This window comes from Rhipicephalus sanguineus, chromosome 3, assembly GCF_013339695.2.
Source record: "Rhipicephalus sanguineus isolate Rsan-2018 chromosome 3, BIME_Rsan_1.4, whole genome shotgun sequence".
Classification (NCBI taxonomy): Eukaryota; Metazoa; Arthropoda; class Arachnida; order Ixodida; family Ixodidae; genus Rhipicephalus; species Rhipicephalus sanguineus.
This window is the reverse complement of record NC_051178.1, coordinates 149169467-149191114: the sequence shown is the minus strand read 5'-3', so window position 1 is coordinate 149191114 and position 21648 is coordinate 149169467. Positions and strand designations below refer to the sequence as shown.

General features: G+C 42.4%; 2 protein-coding genes and 1 pseudogene across 2 annotated transcripts; 1 reads left to right on the top strand and 2 right to left on the bottom strand.

Annotated features, from left to right (window-relative positions):
- Positions 1 to 1458: 1458 nt before the first annotated feature.
- On the bottom strand, positions 1459 to 3340 carry LOC119387454 (EKC/KEOPS complex subunit TPRKB). The gene is made up of 2 exons (XM_037654850.2): positions 3261 to 3340; positions 1459 to 2015 (listed from the first exon to the last, which is right to left on the bottom strand). Exons 1-2 carry the CDS (start codon positions 3322 to 3324, stop codon positions 1483 to 1485), a joined length of 597 nt encoding a protein of 198 aa, XP_037510778.1. The 5' UTR covers positions 3325 to 3340; the 3' UTR covers positions 1459 to 1482.
- Positions 3341 to 3404: 64 nt separating this feature from the next.
- On the top strand, positions 3405 to 11775 carry LOC119387453 (uncharacterized). Its single transcript, XM_037654849.2, has 7 exons — positions 3405 to 3490; positions 4122 to 4269; positions 4959 to 5170; positions 5723 to 6022; positions 7874 to 8015; positions 9708 to 9901; positions 11548 to 11775. Exons 1-7 carry the CDS (start codon positions 3424 to 3426, stop codon positions 11652 to 11654), a joined length of 1170 nt encoding a protein of 389 aa, XP_037510777.1. The 5' UTR covers positions 3405 to 3423; the 3' UTR covers positions 11655 to 11775.
- Positions 11776 to 17182: 5407 nt separating this feature from the next.
- LOC119385959 (metaxin-1-like) overlaps positions 17183 to 21648 on the bottom strand; it is a 4860-nt pseudogene continuing 394 nt past the window's right edge.

The window sequence follows — 21648 nt, the reverse complement described above, 5'->3', positions numbered from 1 at the left end:
ACAGCTACCATCGCGCTAAGGGAGCGAAGAATCGCAAGGAAGTGAACAACGTGACAATGAAGAATCATGGGAGAAAACATGTGATGGCAAGCAGTAGTTATGACCGGGAAAGTCCCTTTCCATGAGTGAAAGCCAACCTTTTGTGAGGGAAAGCCAACTTCTTGGGGCATTATGCGCTGTCTGATGGCTATTTTGTTTGACGTAGCCTTAGATTTACCTATGCATTCATGCTAAAGCATTGTCGTGTTTGAAAATAGTTCAATATAAAGGATGACTCGATTTACACAGAGTTCGATATAGTTGAGTTTGACTACCATGGCTAGTAACGTTCCAAGCAGTGCCTGTTGCGTGCAGTATTTTTCGGTTCGACACAAAGCCCTTAAAAAGGAAGGGTATGTGGCCTTCCATTTGATATTTCGACCATTTTTGTAATGTGCAAATGCTTAATGCTTTATTAATTTTATTTACGCTTTATTCATAGCTACAAGAAACCATTATAGTGAGGGTGTTACCATTTGTAAAACAATAATGATAATATCAGCAGAACTCTAAACATGATCCTCAGCAAGTAATCTGCTATACTTTTCGATTCCCAAACATGGTGAGGGGCCCTTTGAGGTGTGCCTTGGTAGCCTTAAAATTCAATCAATCATAGTTTACCTTGCTATGTTCTATGCTTGCTAAGCACAAGTGAAGCTTTAAATATTTCACAGCATGAGTAAAGATCCTGGAATCTCTAAGTGAATTGTAAAGTTTCAAGCAGCATTTTAGATTTTGACTGTAATTAACACATTAGAGTCAACAAACAGCATCGTGTAATTTAGCATAGTATTTGGGAACTCGTGAATGTATGGTGCTTTAACACAAAATGCATTTGCTTCTTATCTTTTATTCACGTGGAATGTCTGTGACAAAACGTTTCTTTTGAGAAGCAAATGAAGTTAATGCTTATTATATAGTTCAAATAATTTGAATATTTGCACACTCCTACCACTGGGCATAGCAGACATGGGAAATCAGTGCTGGCATTTGTTACCATCATCCCATGCATTTATAATTGCATTAATGTTCTTGAAGTTGTTGATGGATGAACTCGAAAAATACTACTAACCAGTTTAACTCAACTGACAGTTGCGCTGCTATGTGCAATGGGCGAATCTCTAAAGATGGTCCTGGCGAATTTTGCCACAATGTTTTGTGCTGTGTAACAAAATTTCATACACTCTGGTGGCTGTGCCCAACAAATATGCGGGGAATGTCGTAGAGTCTGGCAGGAATTCTGCGGCATAAGCACTCCGGCACATGCCTAACAGTGGAACCTCATTACCATACGCATCTGTGTATCATTTGTTCACTTGTACACTGTTCATCTAGTCTCCTGTACATATTGTAAGGTTCTCCCTTCTTTGTTCCCCCAAAAAATAATGAAGTCCAATATGCTTGTTTTCTGAAATGTACACCATACTTTATTAAACCCAACACCTACACTGTGTCCTTTAGAGCTATTCGTGTCACTACGGCATCCAGTAAGGTGCCCACGGTGAGTTCCTTCTCGGTCACCTTGAACAGTTTTGCGAGTGCCTGAGTGTCTGTGAATTGTGGAATGCTGTCCAAGGGCAGTTGGCGGCCCTTGATGCGTTCCGTGAGTGTTTTGAGGTGGCAGTCTCCCGGGTCATCAAGGCGCACCACCACAATCGCCGAGTCGGCATCCTGCGCACCCATCTGGCGTAGCGAGTCGCCGATGCTGCCAGTGGGTCCCAAAACGTAGAGCATCTCGGAGAGCAAGCTTCTCGTTTTCATGCGCCCGCTGGATTGATTTGCCAGTGCCTTTGCGACTGCGCACTGCACTTGGAAAATGTCTGCCACAAGGGATGCCCTGATGAGACAGACTTGCAGGCTGCCACTCAATACAAGCTGTCTGAGCTCGCCGCAGTTGGCCACGTCGCCAAATAGCAGGATGGACGCTGCGCTTTTGCCTTCCCGGTCGCGCATGACAAACTCCATTGCGCTGCAAGCTGAAAAAATGCGCCATGATTGTGCAAGTCTACTAGCAGGGCATGCGAAATCTAGACATTAGAGCGAACCTGTTGTTTATCATCATCATCAGCAGCAGCCTGTCTACTTTAGACATCAGAGGAATTAGAGGGTGTTAAATGGGATGTAATAGGGCTCAGTGAGGTTAGGAGGCCACATGAGGCTTATGCAGTGCTGAAGAATGGACATGTCCTATGCTATCGTGGCTTAGCTGACAGAAGAGAACTAGGGGTGGGGTTCCTTATTCATAAAAATATAGCTGGCAATATAGAGGAATACTATAGCATTAATGAGAGGGCGATGTGTGTCGTAATTAAGTTTAATAAGAGGTACAAGATGACGGTTGTTTATAAGTGCCAGAAGTGTTTGCAAAATACTTGAGCTTTCCATTTTTTACTGACAACGCTCAGGATACATTCTTAATGCCGAAGCGGCAAGATTATCAAGCTTTTTCGTTTGTAAATGATCTCAGATCGGTAGCGCTGAAAATTCAAGCAAAACGAGATTAGCAAAGTTGACACATGTTTGCTGCACAAAAAACAACTCTTCCAGCGTCTATAAAAATTTAGCTAAATGGAAAGTGTAGTACGTAACGTACGTAATAAGCCGAAAAGGGAAAGTCCGGCAGCGATACAAACTGCAACTGTTTTGGCGTTCAGCGTATGTGCGCTCGTGAAGCACATGAGAAACCGCAAGATGCTAATAACGCACCACTATATCTGTATGCGCAATAGTTGCGCAGATTTGATAGTTTACCCGATATATAATGCTAAGCTACCAACCACATATATGACCAGCGCGAAAGCACACTGGTTGCTGCGTTCACGCTCTGTTTAAGCAATATGAAGATACGAAACATAATGCCCTGGAAAGGGCCGATTCATGCTCTGTTGCTAAGAGTGTAACCAGTCGCGTGTTATGTGCAGTAAAGAACAAATGCCTTGCGTCGCTTATTCAGGCCGCGTACGCCTGGCAACAGGTGGGGAGTAGTACTCGAAGTAGTGCGAAACGTTCATTCTGATAACACTGAATATAAGTTGTCGTTTTGTGACATTTCTTTCCAATAAAAATTCTGAGATGCTGCTTGGGAACTGTAAATGAGAGAGGCCGTGGACACTTGGGCTACCGCGTGTTTAAAAAGCGTTACTTTGATGCTTTGTATAACACTTAGACGTGTAGCACTGTAACATTAGCGTCTGTATCGCCGATGAAACACATTCGCTTACTTTCTTGGCTCTCCTCTGAGCCTCCTTCGTCTGCTCCGCCAGCGCTCATCGGATAAAAATACATCTACATCGAAGCCTAAAAACAGGCCGTGCGAAGTCGCTGTCAAGCGATATACAAAAATACGTTTAGATCCAAGACAAGTTTGAAGCCTCAAACACACGTATGTATGTCTTGTCTTCTGCTACAGTACCAGTACAGTTGAACAGTACAGGGGACAAGAATAGTACAGGTACAGTGCAGGCTGCAAGAACTTTTTCTCGACCCTACCATCTAAAGTTTACAGTCGGCTAATAGCATTGATAGCATGAGCCAATCTCTGAACACTGACAAAGGGCGATACGGGAGCCAGGTGCTGCGGCCACAACAGCGGCATCACAAAATGCACATCTATTTGCATAGGCCAGTAAAGCTGGCAGCTCGTTCTCCTATCGTCATCTTGTCCGGTCGGCTGCTGTGTAACTTCTCTACGGCTGCCCGACTTCTGAATTCGTTTTAGCTCACCAAAGAGACGCCAGCACTTTGGCTAGCAACTTGTTGCATCACTTCCAAATTTGTCGCCGGACAGATCGGTGCACGGTGCATTAAACATTTCCCTCCACCTTCGGATTATTATTATTGACCATGCACGCAAGTGCACTCTAGTTTAGCATTATGTGTCCGCTGTCTTTTCGTTGCGGCTACTAAAAGTGTTAATGTTTGCGTTTACTGTTTCCACGAAGTTGGATCGTGTATCACGCCTGTCTTGAAATGAAACGTGTTCCATTTTCATAACTGTATATACGTGACGATTGATGTCACAATGGCTACTATGGTCGCCCTTAATTCATTGGCTCATTTTGTATTCCCTGCACTGTTCACAGCGATGACAAGCATCTTGAAGCACAAGGCATTACTGTCTGATCAAATTGGCAAGCCTCACAATAACCACAAATGCATAGCGCCAGGTTGCCCGAGCATCGGAGAGCGCAGACGTGTGCGCTATTTTCGCCTCCCTTCAGATCAACAAAGGCGAGTTTACACTACCTAATGGCCTTGTTCCTTTTTTACTGATCTTTTAACTCGTAGGATTACATATTTACGCAAATGGCACCATCTGCCTCTTCTATATCTCATGAACTGTACGTGTAGAAATGACAACATGAAACGACTTCAGGTCACATTAATTCGAAACAAATGGCTGATTTTTACCAGAGCTGTCTATGACAATATTTTTTCACGTCAAGCTTTCGTGGTATTATTACTGAGTTAAAATATGCCCTTAGGTTCATTATTACTTTTGTTTTTTTATTTGCAAAACATGATATGTGTGATCACCTGTGCTTCTTCCTCAATGCCAGCTAGTGTATGTAACCCTACCCATGTTTGATACTTAATACCTACTTTTAGTGTCGTTAGCATATTGTTGTCTCCTGTAGGTGTGGTACCCCGCACCTCCACCAGTGTTGCGGTACAACGTAAACAGGAGACAAGGACGTGTCGTGCAGGATAGCGAAATAGCCTGTTCAAGCCACTAGAATTGAAGCATATCTCATTCATCTTTGGATCCCCAGTGTCCTACATAGAGCATATGCAACAATGTTATGCCTACGACATTATTCAAATGTATATCAAGAGTGCACAAAGCAGCTAGTAAAATGAGTTTCACATTGGACTCGTATAATAAAGGATGTGTCACATGCCTTTCCTATTGCATGTAGACGCAACCAGTGGCTGGCAAACTGTGATCGTCAGGACCTCAAGGGCCACTCTGAAAAGAGCCTGTACACCAAAGTGATGTGCCAGCTTCATTTTCACGACTCGCAGTTCATGAACGCACACACCTACCAGCGCCTAATCTGGAATGCTGTTCCAACACTGTTCGGCAAAGATGTACGCAGGCTAGAAGACTTTGAGCCTAAAGAGGCAGCTGGTAAGGACTAGCATGTATGTATATACATATAGTATGCTATGTTTCATTATGCACTTAGTGAAACCTTTAGTAACAAGAACATTTTTTAAATATTAATCTAAATAAGTACATCTAAACAAGCCACTTATTTGTGAAATGCTTTCAAGGAGGTCACACATTTGCACTGTCACTTTCAAATAGGAACACAGAAGATTCTGCATAATATTGCAACTAGAGCTGCAGAGCTGCTTTATACCTTCACCTACTATAACTAAACTGTGAGAGCAGAACATAGAAACTGCTTACATGGTCTTTATATGCTTAGTGCATCTTTTCTATAATGCTTACACGACTTCATCCAATAAAGAGTTTAAACATTAAGTTACACTTTGGGATGCTGTATCCTTCATCATTACAACACGACACCATAAACTAAAACACTGAGTTTCTTGTGGGCATGTAACTCGTTGATAACATTGCTTTTCTCTTGCATTTATGCATGTTTGTATGTATACTATGGTGTCATACTTTTATTGATTCAGTTCTTTTGACGGTTTGTCACGATCTGTACAGTGAGAGTGGACCACGCATACACTGTTCCATCGCCTGAATTGCCACCAGCATCAGTGGCATTACCACCAGCACCTCTGGCACCAGCACCGCCATTGGCTGACTCACTGCGTCACTATGTAGCTCTCTGCGCTGAGCTTAAGAGCCAGCTGGCCGACAAGGACAGGCAACTGAAGGCCCTGGAGAAATGCAGCGATGGCATTGTGGACGGTGTGATCCGTCATGTTAAAATTTTGCCACCTGAGAAGCAGCAGCAGCTCGTCAGTGCTCTCAGTCCGTTTGTGAAGCTGAGCCAGGATGAAGGTACATGTGATATTTCTTTTTTGTGTCACTCTTTTTGCCTAGCGATAGGCAGTAGTTAATGAAAGTCTATACAGCATCGCCGTTATTGTGGTGGCGACGAGGACAGTTTTACTCGCTCACGATAGAGGTTTGGTGCCGGACTCAACAATCACTATCCTCACCAATCCCTCAGCCGCCATCACGGTGTCCATAGGTGAGGACACTCAGGAGGTCTGATTGGCCAGGTAAAGCAGTAATGGCTTATTCTCATTGGACCACTGCTGGCAGCTCCTGTGATGCAACTTCAAGACAAAAGGTTTCACCTACTGTTGCCACAACAGGGAAATCTGAAATTGATCCACATGGCTGTTATTGAATTCAGATTTCCCTCACAGTGCTGGCTGCTAAAGCAATGATGTCATGCTGCTGAGCTCGAGGGTGTGGGTTCGTTTCCAGGCCATAGCAGCCGCATTTTGATGGGGGCAAAATGCAAAAAACACCCAAGTGCCTAGCTTTAGGTGCACTTTAAAGAACCCCAGGTGGTCCAAATTAATCCGGAGTGTCCCCACTACACTGTGCCTCATAATCATATCATGGTTTTGGCACCTTAAACTTCAAGAATTATTATTATTATTATTAAAGCAATGGGAGATAACTTTCTTTTTCTTGAAGTTGCATCGTCTTGCAGATGACAGGTGCTGCAGGTAGTGCTCCGATGAGTGCATGCAGTAGCTACTTTGTCTGACCTATTGCACCTCACACATAAACTGTGTTCCCACCTAAAGAGTGCATAGACCTTACAATATGGCCACCATCAGTATGCCTGTGTCTATGGGCTGGCTGGTTCCTACAGCAAGTGTGGTGGTGTATTGCTGCTGAGCTGCCACAAAACAAAAGTAGAGCTTTCTAATGCTGCAGCTCTGTGGCTTGTTGAAGGCATTTATCTGTTTATCTAGCTTTTGAGTCTGTTGTGATGCTATATGAGTAATGTCTTCAGTTTCGTTTTTCATTTCATGAAAAGAAAAACACATGCCTATGATGTCCTGCTCCTGAGTAAGGTCATGGGATCAATTCCTGGCTAGTGCCGCCGTGTATTATTGCTGGGGAGTGTAAAAGCACCAATTTTGTTTCAGCGCAATGCAAAATGCCAAAAATTTATCTGGTGCCTCACACTATACCATTTAACATAGCTAAGGTGCTGCATTGTGACGTTAACTTTACTCCAGTTATTGAAGTCAAGGAAGTTTATTATTTTCATTAAAAAATATAACACATTTGAGTATAGTACTGGTAAGATATCCACAACTCTTGTAATACGTCATACAAACATTTCTGGGGAATGAGTTGGTGTTTGCTGCTCTCGTAAACATGCAGGGCCCCATTTGCAGACTGCATAAACTTAAGACCTTTTTGTTTTCATGTGTCATGATAAATTATTAAGGATGTGATGAATGGAAAAGTGTTTGGGCAGAATACTAAATCTCATGTAAACACATTTCTTCTCAAAAACTAGTTTAGTGAATTCAATTTTAAAAAAAATTTTTTTTTTCTATGCCAAATCTTCAGTGACGTGCTTACACTTATGTGTACGTTAAAGAACCTCAGATAATCGAAACTAACTTGGAGTCCCTCTTTGTGGTGTGGCTCATAGAATGTGGTTTTACCCCTTAAAACCTCATAATTAAGTTATTTAGAAATGTGTAAGTAATAAAGGTTCAACATGCCTGCCTCAAAACAAAGCTCCTCTCTTGACTGTTTGGAGTTTAAAAAACCCAATCCAAATTGCTAGTATTTTGGTCTGCAAACTGGTTATAAGTAATCAAAATGTGACTGGTATATACTGTAATCCTGTTCATTCTTGCATTGTAACAGGCAGATCTAAAGAGCCCAAGGTCCGTGTGGAAGTCCTTTTGATAAGCAGGAAACATCCAGGCCACACCCTGCTTGGCTTGCGCACCAGATGCTCGTGGGCAAGGGGTCTCTACATGGTTCCTGGGAACTTCTTGCACTTTGGGTATGTCTTAGCACCTCTGTGCATTGGCCAGCTGACAAATCTGCCTGTGCTCCGAGCCCATATGTTTCATATCGTAGTGTGCATCTGCTCTTGTTCAAGGCAACATCTATATTTGCATATGTATTCAGAGCTATGGTGTAGGAGAGTGTATCAGTAAGTTTGAACCTCAATGTAGCAAACAAATGTGTTTGTATGTAACGGTGCATATGTACTGTATATTTAATGAAGTCAGCCTAAATTAATTCCTGCTAGCTGATCTCTATCGGTAATGAATAGTGTACGTATGCTTATAACAAATATTAGAGAGTAGTTCGACGATGGTGTTTGTATGTCACATGACGCTTGGTACAGTGTTTCATTACTTGCATGTTTGTACGTGTTTCAGAAAAAGTTGATATCATGTTTACACCTGCTCGCACTAGTGCTTACCAATGCTATCATTGAAATCAGTGGCATTATTGATGACATGTACAGTAATTACTTACCTCTGATATGTGTGAGAGAAATTTATAGCAGCTAGACAAATTTATTTATGTTCAAGAAATGTCACAGGGCCTGTTAAAAAGGGCATTTAGAAGTTTTCGAGACTTCTCAAGCATGAAAGTGTTGTGCCTACCTAGTATGATGGTTGGAAAAGATATTTTATTTTGGCTGCGGTCATGTTATTCTTACAATAACAAACGAAAGAAGGGGAATTTTAAGGGCTCGTTTTTCTTTGCTAGACACAACATTAATTCGAACTAACAGACAAGAAAGCCAAGGAAAGTATAGGGGATGTTACTTGTAGTAATTATGATGTAAATGTGAAGACAGTAAAGTGGACGAAAAGATAACTTGCCACCGGTAGGGAGCGAACCTGTGACCTTCAGCTGCAAAATACGTAGTGCCGGCCACCTGCATGCGCTCAGCCATCATGACTGTTGCCAAATGGAGTATGCATGTATGGGCTGACTCACGCTATCCTCTACAACGCTTCCCCCCCCCCACCCTTCGCCTCTTCTAGTTTATGCCTTCCCCCTCTCTCTTCGTGCATTGCCACACCTACCTCTAATCAACCTGTCGTTCCCACGCCTGCATCGACGTACATGAACACAGTGCAGGCTGTGCCCATCCCCATAGGCATGCACATGAGGGGTGCAGGGGGGGCGGCCGCCCCCTCTAATCATCTAAAGGAGGGCGCCATACCTTTACTCAGTCGGAACTTTCGCGTCATTTTTTAATGCGCAAGGTTATGGCTACGCTTGTTTTTTTATGTTAATGGCGACCAAGGAGCCCTGATGTTGCATTCAAAGAACTGTTTACTTCCCATCTTTACCCTGGAAAGCCGTGGAGCAATCGCAGGCCTTTGGGAGAACCATGTCATTGCTTCACCTTCATTTTTGCATCTATTGCTGAGCTGTTTTTTTTTTTTTGTACTGGACTAACGAGGGGAGGAGGGGGCACTGTGGTAGAACTTAGCCCCCACCACTAAAGGAGAATCCTGTACATACCTATGCCCATTGCCTAGAACACTGTCCCACACTAGCATGCACTACCACATAGGTCATTGGGCATTGTATTCAAAGGGACTCTCTTTAGCTCAATTCCATTTTATTCCCAGCGATTTCTGTTCCCCTGGGAATTCTTTTGTGCGTAATAGCACTGTTTTTCCCAAATGGCAGCTCCTACTGCGCACATTTTTTAACATTCCAGTGAATCTTGGGAGGCAGCAGCCGTACGTGCTGCAAAGGAAGAGACTGGCCTCGATCTTGTCGAGCCACGTGTTTGCTCAGTGGTGGAGACGGTGCGAGCATCTGAGGGATACCACTGGATCAACATATTCATGGTGGGCAAGCTGGCCGATCCAGCAGCCGAGCCGGCTGCGCCCAACGAGGCTGTATGTACAGGTGAATTCTGCATTTATTACTGTTACAATTCGGAGGCATTGTGGGAACGGAGCATCTGCGTGCAACAGGATCCTGTCAAAGAAGTTCTGATGTGAAACTTTAAAGGGTCATTGAAAAAAATAAAGAAAGATTTCTCTCATATTCGTAAATTAGTATTACCACCAGAAGCACCACACTCGCTGTGAGAATGCATTTGGTGAGCCGGAAAATGCCAAAGAAGAAAATACAGGTGGCAATGCTGGTTCCTGTAGTACTGCAGTCACACTGGCAAATTTAGTGTCATTTTGAGTGAGTGCACTTACGCCCCCAGAATGTCACTTTGGCGGCGCACTGTTACACGAGACAGGGAAGTGTACTTTGGAAATGATGGTAATGGCAATGGGCACTTTCGTAGCACAACATATGTTTGTTATTTCAGGCAATGTTTCTTAAGTAATAATGTGCTACAGCTATAAACAGCCCTTAAAGTAAACTTTATGTCCAAGCACGGCGGCTGCAGCCATTGCACGGCGTGTGCCGAGTGTGCCTCTGGCGGTCCTGGCTGTAAACCACCTGCGAGCAAGAATAGCAGAGTAGTTTTTCGTTGTGTAGTATGTTTTAATGCATAAGAATATTCCTAATAACGAGAACGATACTTAGCAAATACTATGAACTCGGCTTCGGATAATAACTTATTATTTATTCTTGAGCCACTGCTACTGAGGCTAGACACTCCGCCGCAGTGAAGTGAGTATGGCAAATGCACTTGCCGACAAGTGCGCTTTGTAGTGAGTGTCACTAAACATTCCCGTGTGACAGCGTGTGAATGACACTAGCGGCGAAGTGCACTCTCTCAAAGTGCACTTAAGTTGCCCCGTGTGACATGGGTATAAAAACTAATTATTTCATTCCGCAAGCACTCTACATTTTTTAAGAGCCAACTGCAGTTAGATACTGGACCACTTAATAAAAGCTTGGTAATTTCAAGTGGTGTAGATGAAGGGCAGCCTCTGTAGATGATTTAACAATTAAAATTCAGATGGATGTATTGCAACAAGAGGCATTTCTGATATCAGAATTGGAAGAAGCGCTGCCATTGCTGTTCATCAGAAATAGAGCAGAACCCAAAACACTGAGAACAAATGTGGCTGTTGACATGTTGACTCCAAGATCAGCTAGTGCTTGTGGTACGTGAAAGTTCGCAGTAGCCGTGGCAGGCATAGGTCGGCAAACTCACTCATGGTTCGACTTACACAGAGTCCGGTTGAGAAAAATTTTAGTGAGTCTGAGTCTTAGTGAGTCCGGTTGGGGAAAATTTTGATGATTCTGAGTCCGAGTGAGCCCGAAGGGCAAAATATATTTCATGAGTGAGTCTGAGTAAGCTCCACATTTTTTGCCGCCCTATGGCACCTATGGTGGCGGGATATTTGTGCTGTGTCCGAATAAAACACAAAGTGCATGTGTGGTATGATTAAGTGATATTTGAGACAATTAATAAAAAAGTTCGACAATTACTAGCTGATCAGCTTTGTTAATGTTGCCTGAATCATTACTTGTTTATAAAAGTTTGGCCGCAAAGTGAATTTCATTGTACCCATGTGGAAATGTGTGTGGATAGGCAAAATACTTTGCTTGAGAATCATAGTGATGCTTTGAAAACTGTGCAGGGTGGCACTGGTTTGCGTGGGATGCATTGCCTGGTGAAGAGCTGCTTTTCTGGAGCCTGCGTGACTTGCGTCGTGAGAATGTGCTTGATTTAACTGCCTTCCAATAGCCAATAGCTGAAATGTATATATATGTAAAAGAAAGTGATCAGTGTAAATAATGTAAGTAAACTGTGAGTGTTGTACATAGGTCGTACAGTGCCAAGAAATACAGCTTTCCTTTTTTTTATATCATCTTTTAATCTTGTCTTACTTTAATAAGTTGTCTTAGATTTCATGAAACAAGGTGCTGTTTCTTTTTTAAATATTATTCAGCACTGCTTTGAGATCTAAGAAGTAATCGTAGCAGATACTCAGGCAGACATTTCAGGCACTTGTGAAGCTTCTAGGCACGCAAGATGCATTCCTATAAACAGTATTCATGCATATTGATAGGTGGCAGTACACACTTTACTAAGCCATGCACGCAACCCTCGTGATTAACACATTCACTGGATAAATGCTATATGTCATGTTGCCATGTGACAGACAATGCTTCCATGTGACAAGCAATGTGGTTTCTATAACATTCACGCTTCCAGTGTTTGGTGCTAAGCTGCAGGTGACGTTGTGATGAGCACAACAAAGTTTGATTTTTGGATGCCACACTACATGCGACACTTCCTTGCTGTCATCCAAGTGGTGGGCACACGACGGAAGCATGGCATTTCTTTGGTGACATATTGGCTGAACCCACTTCAAATCACTTTTGCTGGTGTTATTGTAGCTCCAGATATCACAAATATGCCCATACCAAACATTGTTTGAACTCTTGTTGGTACAGAGAATTTTCATCTGAAACAGCGAAGTGGTGATTCACCTTTTACCATGCTCACGAAATGAAACACAACTTCAAGACTTCAATTATTATAACAAGTGTTATGGGCAATTGCTCGAGATAACCGTGCCATGTTGCTATGAATCTGACCACTGAAGATGATGTTGGCCCTGGTTTTAGTGTTTGAGGCCATATTACAATAATGCGACACTAACTGAAGGCTGTGAAAACGAAAAGTACATGCTTTGCTTAGCCCCAAACTGCCGCATTTCATTCTGTGAACACTGTGCATACCAGGCATCATAAATCTTTTATAAAGCATACATACGGTCATCTTGTGCAGATGACTGTAAAGGAAGCTTTAGAATATATATTACTGTGACAAATAAAAAAAAGTATTTTTTGTTGCTACATGCCTTTTTGCTAACGTACTCCTTTCCAGAGCGAGTGATCTTTGTTTAAGAACTCAGCATCCAAAGATTGACAGTATGCATATTCTGCCTGTAGCATGAACAACAATGCAGTGAAAAGTATTTTTGCATATTTATGTAATATCAACTGGCGACAACAGCAGAGTACTACTACATTTAAACGTCACATGGCATTAGCGTCTCACTCTCTGTGGGTAACCATCACTGAGTTGCACACCATATTGCATACTGAAAGACTCAGTTCCTGCAAACAATAGTTAACAGGAGGTCTCCCATGGTTCTTTTCCTTTGCTGGGCCACTTCTTGCGAACTCTCGCGCTATTTTCTGCCTGGATTTATTGAGGAGCATGCATGCACTCTCAGACTGTCATATTTCAAGCTTTTGTACTTAGCCCATGTCAGTAGATGCGACATTTCTAGCTATGGCTATCCATCCTTGCCTTGGATAGGGCGCATATCTTTTTTCCGTGATGGTGTACTGTACAGACAAGAGCCATCGTCAAGATTTCTATGATTAAAGATGAATACAAATGCTCTTCGAGAATGCAAGAGGGAACTGTTGTGTTCATTTCTGTCTCTGTGTATGGTTTCAGAAATGCAATACCAGCAACTCCAAGCATCCACTCTTTCTACAATCACCTCTGGCCTTGCATCAACTGTGCAAAAGCCCCCCCCCCCCCCTTCCCCCCCTTACCAAAAAAGATCAATTTCAATGCATTTAGCATTGCATAGAATTAATACGTTTAGTATTAGGTTAGGGAACTAACCGCATTTTCTTGTGGCTTCCTTACCATTTTTTGTGGACCAATCCTGAAAGTACCACATTCTATCACAGCAGCAAGAAACTGCACAGTGGCAAGGGTAGCAGAGCAGTGTGACATTCTTTCCTGACGACTGCTAGTATTTAAAGACGTTGTGCTTCTGGTTGCAGAGTCTCAGCATCTACAACCAGAAGCAATCACAATTGTTGTATGGGGCTCCAAACTCTTCCTTTCCGCACTTCACTATGCCAATGTCGCCACTGGCTGTTTCTAATCGCCGCGCACCTCTTGTGAAAGAGCTACCAGAAGTCTCGCATCATGGTGGTCATTGCACAGCGCATGTAGCGTTGTGTTGAAATTGCTTTTGAAATATGATATTTAAAAACAGGAATCCTTTTGTATCTGGTAAAGTATAAAGAATGGTTTTATATTTTTTAGTGCGCACTACTGTGGCCTAGCTGGAACCACACGAATGTCCCGCACGACTTGGCTTCTTCAGAACACACAGCACGAGTCACTGTGACATGACGAAACGCGACTTCCAATGGGAAAAATTGCTGTCGTGTGTCGCTGTACTTAGAGCAGAAGATGGTTTCTCCGTTCATGCAAATTATAACTGCTTTGTTTTCAGCATTCCTACTTGCACTGCGGTATTGCCACATTCCATAGTACCAGAAGTGGTGAAAACAACATGCTTAATTCGTGTCGAAGGGCCCTTTTGAAGACTCTTAGTTTCATTCCTCACACACCAACAAATAATTTCTCTATGTCATGCAAGAATCGTTTCAAGTGCTCGCAGATTCATGGATATGTTCATTTGCTTTATTAGCTCTCATGAAACTGCTACTTGCAAAAATTAAAAAAAAATAATGAGTGGTGCATGCCCAGCTGCACTTGTCACATTTGGAGCTGCACTGACTTAGTCATGCAAATGTAAATTAAAATTAATAATTGAAAATCAACTACTGTAGAACTGAATGTTTCCATGTGAACTGAAGCCTAACTACTGGTGAAAAAGTTCGGTGGCCTACCATAAGTACATTTATGGCTATTTGACTTGTCAACACACCAAAGCAGCAATTCATAGTCTAGTCTATAAGCAGAAATGCAACGAACCCTCATTACACCAAGGTCACTTTATTTGAAATAAAATGACACAATGGTCCCTACTTGTGCAATAGTGTGTCTTAGACAGGACTACAGTAGACCTATAAGCCAAGTTGTACGATTAGCGAACAGTACGAGAATGTTATATTAGTACTATCGACAGACTCTGTGGGCTTGCATTCAGTTGAACACTTGTAAAAGTCATCCAAGAAGGACTCTCGTAGTCAGTGGATGCTTTATACCAATGTGTGAGTGTACTTTGACATTTGCCCATAAATAGGGCCAGAGCTACAGGCCAGTGAAAAAACTCCATAGAACTGCATGAAGGAGTGCCAAGAATTCTCTGCTTTCCCATGTTCCACTCGGGCCGATGCAAAAAGCCCAAGTCTCACTGCTATAGCACTACGACTATACGTCTTACTATTTCATCACATTCTGATGCCGGATCAGATGTCTTGAGACAAGAGGCACATTCCAAGGGATCACTTGCAAATCGTGACAGCATGGTACCAACTTCAGTTGCGTTAGATCAGACTAAATGCACAAAGTGGGTCTACGACAGGGAAAAGTTGTCATCCATCCACTTGTAAAACAGAGATACGTATGCATACACAGAAATCCATATGGATTTTCTCTGTAGCCTCATGTTACAAATAGACAAATGATCGTATTTCCCTTTCATTAACTTTCCTACCCTTTGGGGGCTTCTGCAGAACTGATTTACCACAAAGTAGGTGCAGTAGAAACAGGAAAAAAAAAAAATTGAAACGAAATTAGGACATAAAAACACAGATACGCGATTGAACATGTGTGATTACATCAATTCACACGCTTAAAGTGATTGGAAACACAAACCATCCATTTACTTAGCAACACACTTGAGTGCTGCTGATGTGGATGTAGTTTAACAGGATATTTTGCACAAGGTGATAGAATTAAAACATTTGAAGCACCTCATAGAAGTCTGCACATTATTTGTATCCATTTCTTTTTTATTGTAACATAAATAAGAACTCTACCACACAGTGCATAAAAGGCTTTTTTTTTTTTCCATGGTCACATACATATTCTATTCACTTGAGCTGCATTAGGATGAATTTCGCACATCACTACAGCTGCCCCTTTGAGTTTATCTCAATACAACTTAGAACATTTTGCACTTTTAATGAATTCATTATAAATGAAAGTTTACCGTGTGTGTTGTTGACTAATACAACATATAACTCCTTAATATGCCCAATCCGCATTGTATATTTGCTAGTGAATTCTCAAAAATGAATTTAGTTGAAACTGCTACCATTTACCTGCAAAGATTGCTTTAATTAGAATATAACAATTGCTGGGGTTTGATGTGCCAAAACCACCATATGATTATGAGGCACACCATAATAGTAGTCTCTGGAAATTTCCAACATCTGGGGTTCTTTACCGAGCTAAAAAAAAAAGCACTCCAGGTCCCTACTCCAACAAAGAATAATGAAGAGCAATATGGTATCAAGCAGACTACAGAATTTCTGAACGCACTGTTGATAATATGTACCAGTGGCACTGAAATATTAAATCTCATGATTGAGCATGCAGCTGCCACTGTAACATGTAAAACCAGTGAAAGCACACCACTTTTTCAGCTTGTCAAATTGCCACTGCATGCACAGTAAGACAGTAAAATGATGTTTGGCTTCTACACGGCAGCAAAAGTGTTGTGCAGAGCATTCACCCTACCTGCACCCCCCCCCCTTTTTTTTTCATTGTGCTAAGGCAAGACACAAAAGTTCTACCAGCTTGTCTTGTCTTGTGATGAAAATATTTTTTCATGTTGTTACAAAGCAACTCTGGGTAGTTCTTTTATTTTGCTCTATGGGTGTGGATCCAACTTCTAGGGCTTGGCATGTTCTCCAGAGGATATATAAATTGCAAAATCTCAGTCCATGGTCAAATATCCTGGTGTGTGTTCTAAAACACCAAGTGGCGCTTGCCGTAAATACGGATGAAACATTGTTTCTAAAATTGGGTGACTTCCTCTACCCAATAAGCGGCGATTTAACAATAGGCCTTTACAATGGATATAACTAGGCGCCTGTACATGCAAGGACTAGCTCATCGCATGCGTTCATGCTGAAAGGATGCATCATTCTGGCACAATCGCAAGAATGCGTTACTGTCGCTTGATGAATGTGAAACAAACATCATACCTATTTCAGCTAGCCTCCCCCACAGTTTACTCTGTTGGTCATCTTTCCTTCTGTGCTTCTTGTTACCTACATCTACACTCTTCAAACACTAACAAAGTTTCTTGCACTGTTGTTGTTGGCATTCGCAAATTCCTCTAGCTGATGTGCTTCTGCTGGTCAAACAAACGCACATACTTTTTGGGCACAGTTCCAAGGCAAATGAGTGCCACAGGCACACACACAAATTATCGTCACTTGTGTGCAGCAACGTCTCTTCAGAAGCATTGCAAGTCGTCCCTGTCAGTCAGGCAGTGAGGTGAACTGATGCTTGAAAAGTCATTCATACTATGCAACCCTGCACCACAGTCCTGCACAGGGTTGGACACCATAGTACTACGCGATGCACTGTCTCTAAACACTGTCATTCTGAAGCACGCTTTGTTGTCTTGTCCCTACTGTCCATGGGTGGTGGCTCTTCTTCCGTGTACTCGACCTGAAAAAAGTCCCAAATAATTAAGTGCTAGCAAGAGTTTGCTGCCAATAAGCTCACAAAAAGCTGGCACTATATTAACACGATCGCGTTAGAGAGCTCGTTTTGCAGAAATGCCGGTGTGTGGCATATATATTTCTAAGCCGTGCATGGAACGTGTGGTTGGGATATTCTAAGACAAAAGAAACCATAACATTTACTGACAGCAAAGTTCACATGATTATGATGGAATGAGAATGGTCAAGTAGCGAAAAGTTAACTGCAGTAAGAGCTATACAGGCCACACATAAATGTAAAGCTAAGGTTATGAAAAACCTTACCGGCCCTCACAGCAGCAGCCTTCGGGAGTAATCTATTATATTTCACTTAATTCTTGGTTCAATTGGTAAGCCAATCATGGCTAATGAACATACCCAAACTAAACAGTCTATGCTTTCGTTCTTAGTGCTTGCGTACAATTTATGGGCACAATTTTTTTTTGTGCTTTTGCCATGTCTACTTTGACGATTCTCCTTTTTTTTGGTTAAAGCCACTCGTGCATCTGTAACGATAGAGATGTCCAAGCTGTTTCAGAGGCCATGTTGTGCATGGCCCCTTTTTGTCGTATGTCACGCAGCGGTATGCAGTATGAAGTATGCCCCACAGATCCAAAGGCAAAAGAAATATCATGCGTGGTATGACAGTTAAAGCAACGGAAACTAATTCATGACTACTGTGGATGCATCGCTTCTGCATTTACATTAAGCATAAGATGGCTGTAACCTTTTACTAATGCACAAACTGCCTCATACCCAACGTTCAACAAAAAGGCAATTCGTGCATCTCTTGATCTTACGGACATGTCTTGTACTTACTTGCACAAGCCCTGATAGCAGAGCATATGAAACCATGGCGACTGTGGCCACACCAACTGATATCAGTGAGTTGAGCCATGAGAAGGAGAACTCCTCCGATGACACCTTTGAAGCTCCCGAGTCTCCACTGCCAGTATCTGCAAAATGAAACAGGTAGGTACATCCCATCATGTAACCATACGGTGTAAGGCAGGCACTGTACTGAATATCATAAGGCACTGAACTTGAGTGCGTAGAGTAACGTGGGAACCAACTTTAATGTATCGGACAAAATATGAAGAAAGGAAAACAGACACACAGGAAAATTAAATCCAGCTAACGGCATAAAAAATGAGTGTGCTGCTTGCAAATGCTTGTAAAACAGATTCACACAAGCTTCTTCTATATTGTGTCCACCACTAAAAATTTTTTTCTGCTCAGAGACAATGCGACTTGGCAAAGAGGTCTCGTCCTTTTAATAACTTTGCTCTGCTACGACCAGCAATATACTATGCTGTGTGACCTAGCGTTTTTCGGAGTTTATAAAAATTTAAATTAGAAAATAGGGATAGTCTCTAAGGTTGACATTCTTCCATGGCCCAGATGCAAAGTGGCTGAGCCTTCTGCACCTTAAATTTATGCAAATGTAGCATCTGCTAAGCTGTAAATCGAGGTGACAACTTGATGTGACGCTTGGTGTGACTTGAATGACGCAGAAGAACTCACCCCTGACAGAGAAGTATCGCTGCGTAATTCTGGTAACGAATGCCGCCAAGTTGTCACACGCCTTGAGGTGGTTCTGCAAGGCGCAGTTTGGAAATGGTGCACGTAGTAAAGGAGCCAGGTGGGCAAACACAATGGCGTCCAAGGAAGTGGGGCTGAAATGGGGTCGGCACAGTTGGGCAATGCACTTGCTAGCTTGCAAAGGAAGTATGCTCTTCACACCAAAAGCTAGCAGGTCACAATCGGTGACACCTACACACAAAAAATCTCCCAAATCACAGGAAAATACGGCTGAGACAAAAGTAAGGTAATTTGCTTGTGGTTCCTAAAATGCAAAAACAGCTAAAGACCAAACTTGGGAAGCAGTGAAAACATTGAATGAGACACAGTTGCCCAAGCATGTAAAAAATAAAAACAAAACACAAATTTGTTATGTCACACTGATGCACCGGCACACAGATATTGGTTGTGAATCTAGACATAAGTTGTATAAATCATTATGACTTCGTTGTTCTCCAGTGTCTTTTTAACTCTGTCACAAACTTCCTGGTTATCTTTAAGCGTTTCTAATGGTAGAACTGCTAGAAAGGTAGTTGCATGTGACGATGGTTTCATTTACTTGCGAGTCCTTTCTCATGTCACAGAGCTGTTATGCAACCATAGTGAGGCAAAATGTAGTCTGCATGCGTACGGAGTTGCTCCCCTCTGTAGAAGCACTGAATACCAGCACACAATGTGCCTGCACTTAGCGAAACAGTGCAAAATTGTGTCGGTTGCATACCCTAGTGCGGGTTGCATATCTTGATTCCGTTTTGTGTAAATGCTGTGGGAACAAAAGCATTCTCGCAGATCCCATCATTCTTGACCTTTTGATTCCGATACAGGAGCATAGTTCTGAAATACACTGTAGCACAAAATAGCATGCCGTCTTTCCTTTCTTTTTATAAATTTAATTTCTTACATAGTGCAGCTACTGCAGGCTCCTCCTGATAAAAGCTTTTGTTTTCCAACACTGAAAACCAATGGGTATTGGAAACTACAAGATATGTAATAGTACTTGTGAAGTAACTTGGCAACTTTTTTTATACTTAATTGACCCATAGACCACTCACCTCTGGCCAAAGAAGAACTGTTCTTTTCCAAGCCGTTGCGACAGTGTCGTCATGCACTCCTGCGCTTCCTTGAAAAGCTGTGAAAAATTATTTGCAGCCATTAAAAATATGAAAGCTTCAATGACAAGAAAGCTAACCTCAGAATCTCATCATGTCTTTCAGCACAACTTTTCTAGGTTACTTAAAAACATTCTACCTTTATGGAATGGCATTACGCTTGTTTCCATCGCTGAGAAGCTTGCATTTCGCCATGAATAACACTATCACTCGGTCTATATAAAGCCGACATTTAAGCAATGTACACATACCGCAATCTGTGCCTGGCCACCTTCGAGGTCAAAGCCTTGCAGCTTTGAGTCGAGAACAGCAGCGGCGGCACGCTGCATCTGTCCAGGGATTACGTAGTTGAAGGGAAAGCCAAGAGCCTTTGCGTACCAGGGCCTTGTGAGCTCCACATAGTTCGGTGCTCGACCACCATTGGTAGAGCTGGAACAGAAGAAAGCATTAGCTTTTGAAGCCAACAGGAAATTTCAAGATGTACACTGCCTTTCTTTTCTACTTCAGAGGCAAAGAAGGTTCAATAGACATTCCTAAAGTGACTTTACAACAAAGCACTAAGAGGTACCTTGAAAGAAAAAAAGAGACTGTGTGTGATCTATTGTATGTTTTCAGTCTGTGTGCCAGTGACAGTTAGCACTCCCTAGTAAATGAACTTCAACAACGTGTGCGAGCTAGTGGTTGGCCTTGGTTAGTGCAGCCATAAAAGCAATAAAATGTGACTGTGTGTGCACAGTCACTGGGCCCAATCCAGCTTAGCCAAACACATTACATGTTACAGAATTCATTGTAGTTCAAAGGAACATGGGACAGAGCAAAGGACAGGACACCATGAGCACTCGCAGTGTCCTGTCTTTTCCTCTGTCCATGTTCCTTTAAGCTACAGAGTCCTCTCAGTCAAGAAGCTTTACTAGATTACATGGTGTCCAAAGCAGCTCTGTATGCAATTAAGCAGTTAACTGTAGAAACAGCGCTAAAAGACGGGACAAAGAAAGGACACAGACCACGGCGCTGACTAACAACCAAATGTGTTTTATTCTTCCAGTCTGCATATATATACTCCACCACAATCTCAAGGAAACAAAAAGCAAAAAAAAATTGATTAGTCTGCGCAGAGGCCAAAAAAATACTCAATCGGACAGAAAAGTTAACTCCTTCGGAAAGAGGGAGATCGAGGGGAGGCTGACACATGCCTCTCCGCCGTTATAGATATGGTACGCTTCAGAAATGACACGCGCCCGTTCATCATGTTACTTCGACAGGAAAATCGAATCTTTAAAAGATGGCTGACAACCACATTCATTACAGTGAAGCGACAATTGACTATCTCTGGCATGTTTACGCACGTTATTCGCATGCTCGCGCATGTGGTCATTAGCGCACCACCCCGGTTGACCAACATAGTAACGGCCGCAAGAAAGGTATCTTGTACACAACACTATCGCAACATTCAAAGTACTTCTGGCGATGCTTCTTGCTGCATCTTTTTGTCTTGGTCTCTCGATTCACTTGCTGACACAGGCTACCAAGCTTATTTTTGGCAGAAAACAACAGTCTAACGCCTGCCCTGCTGACCACTTTCTTGAGATTATGTGCCACCTT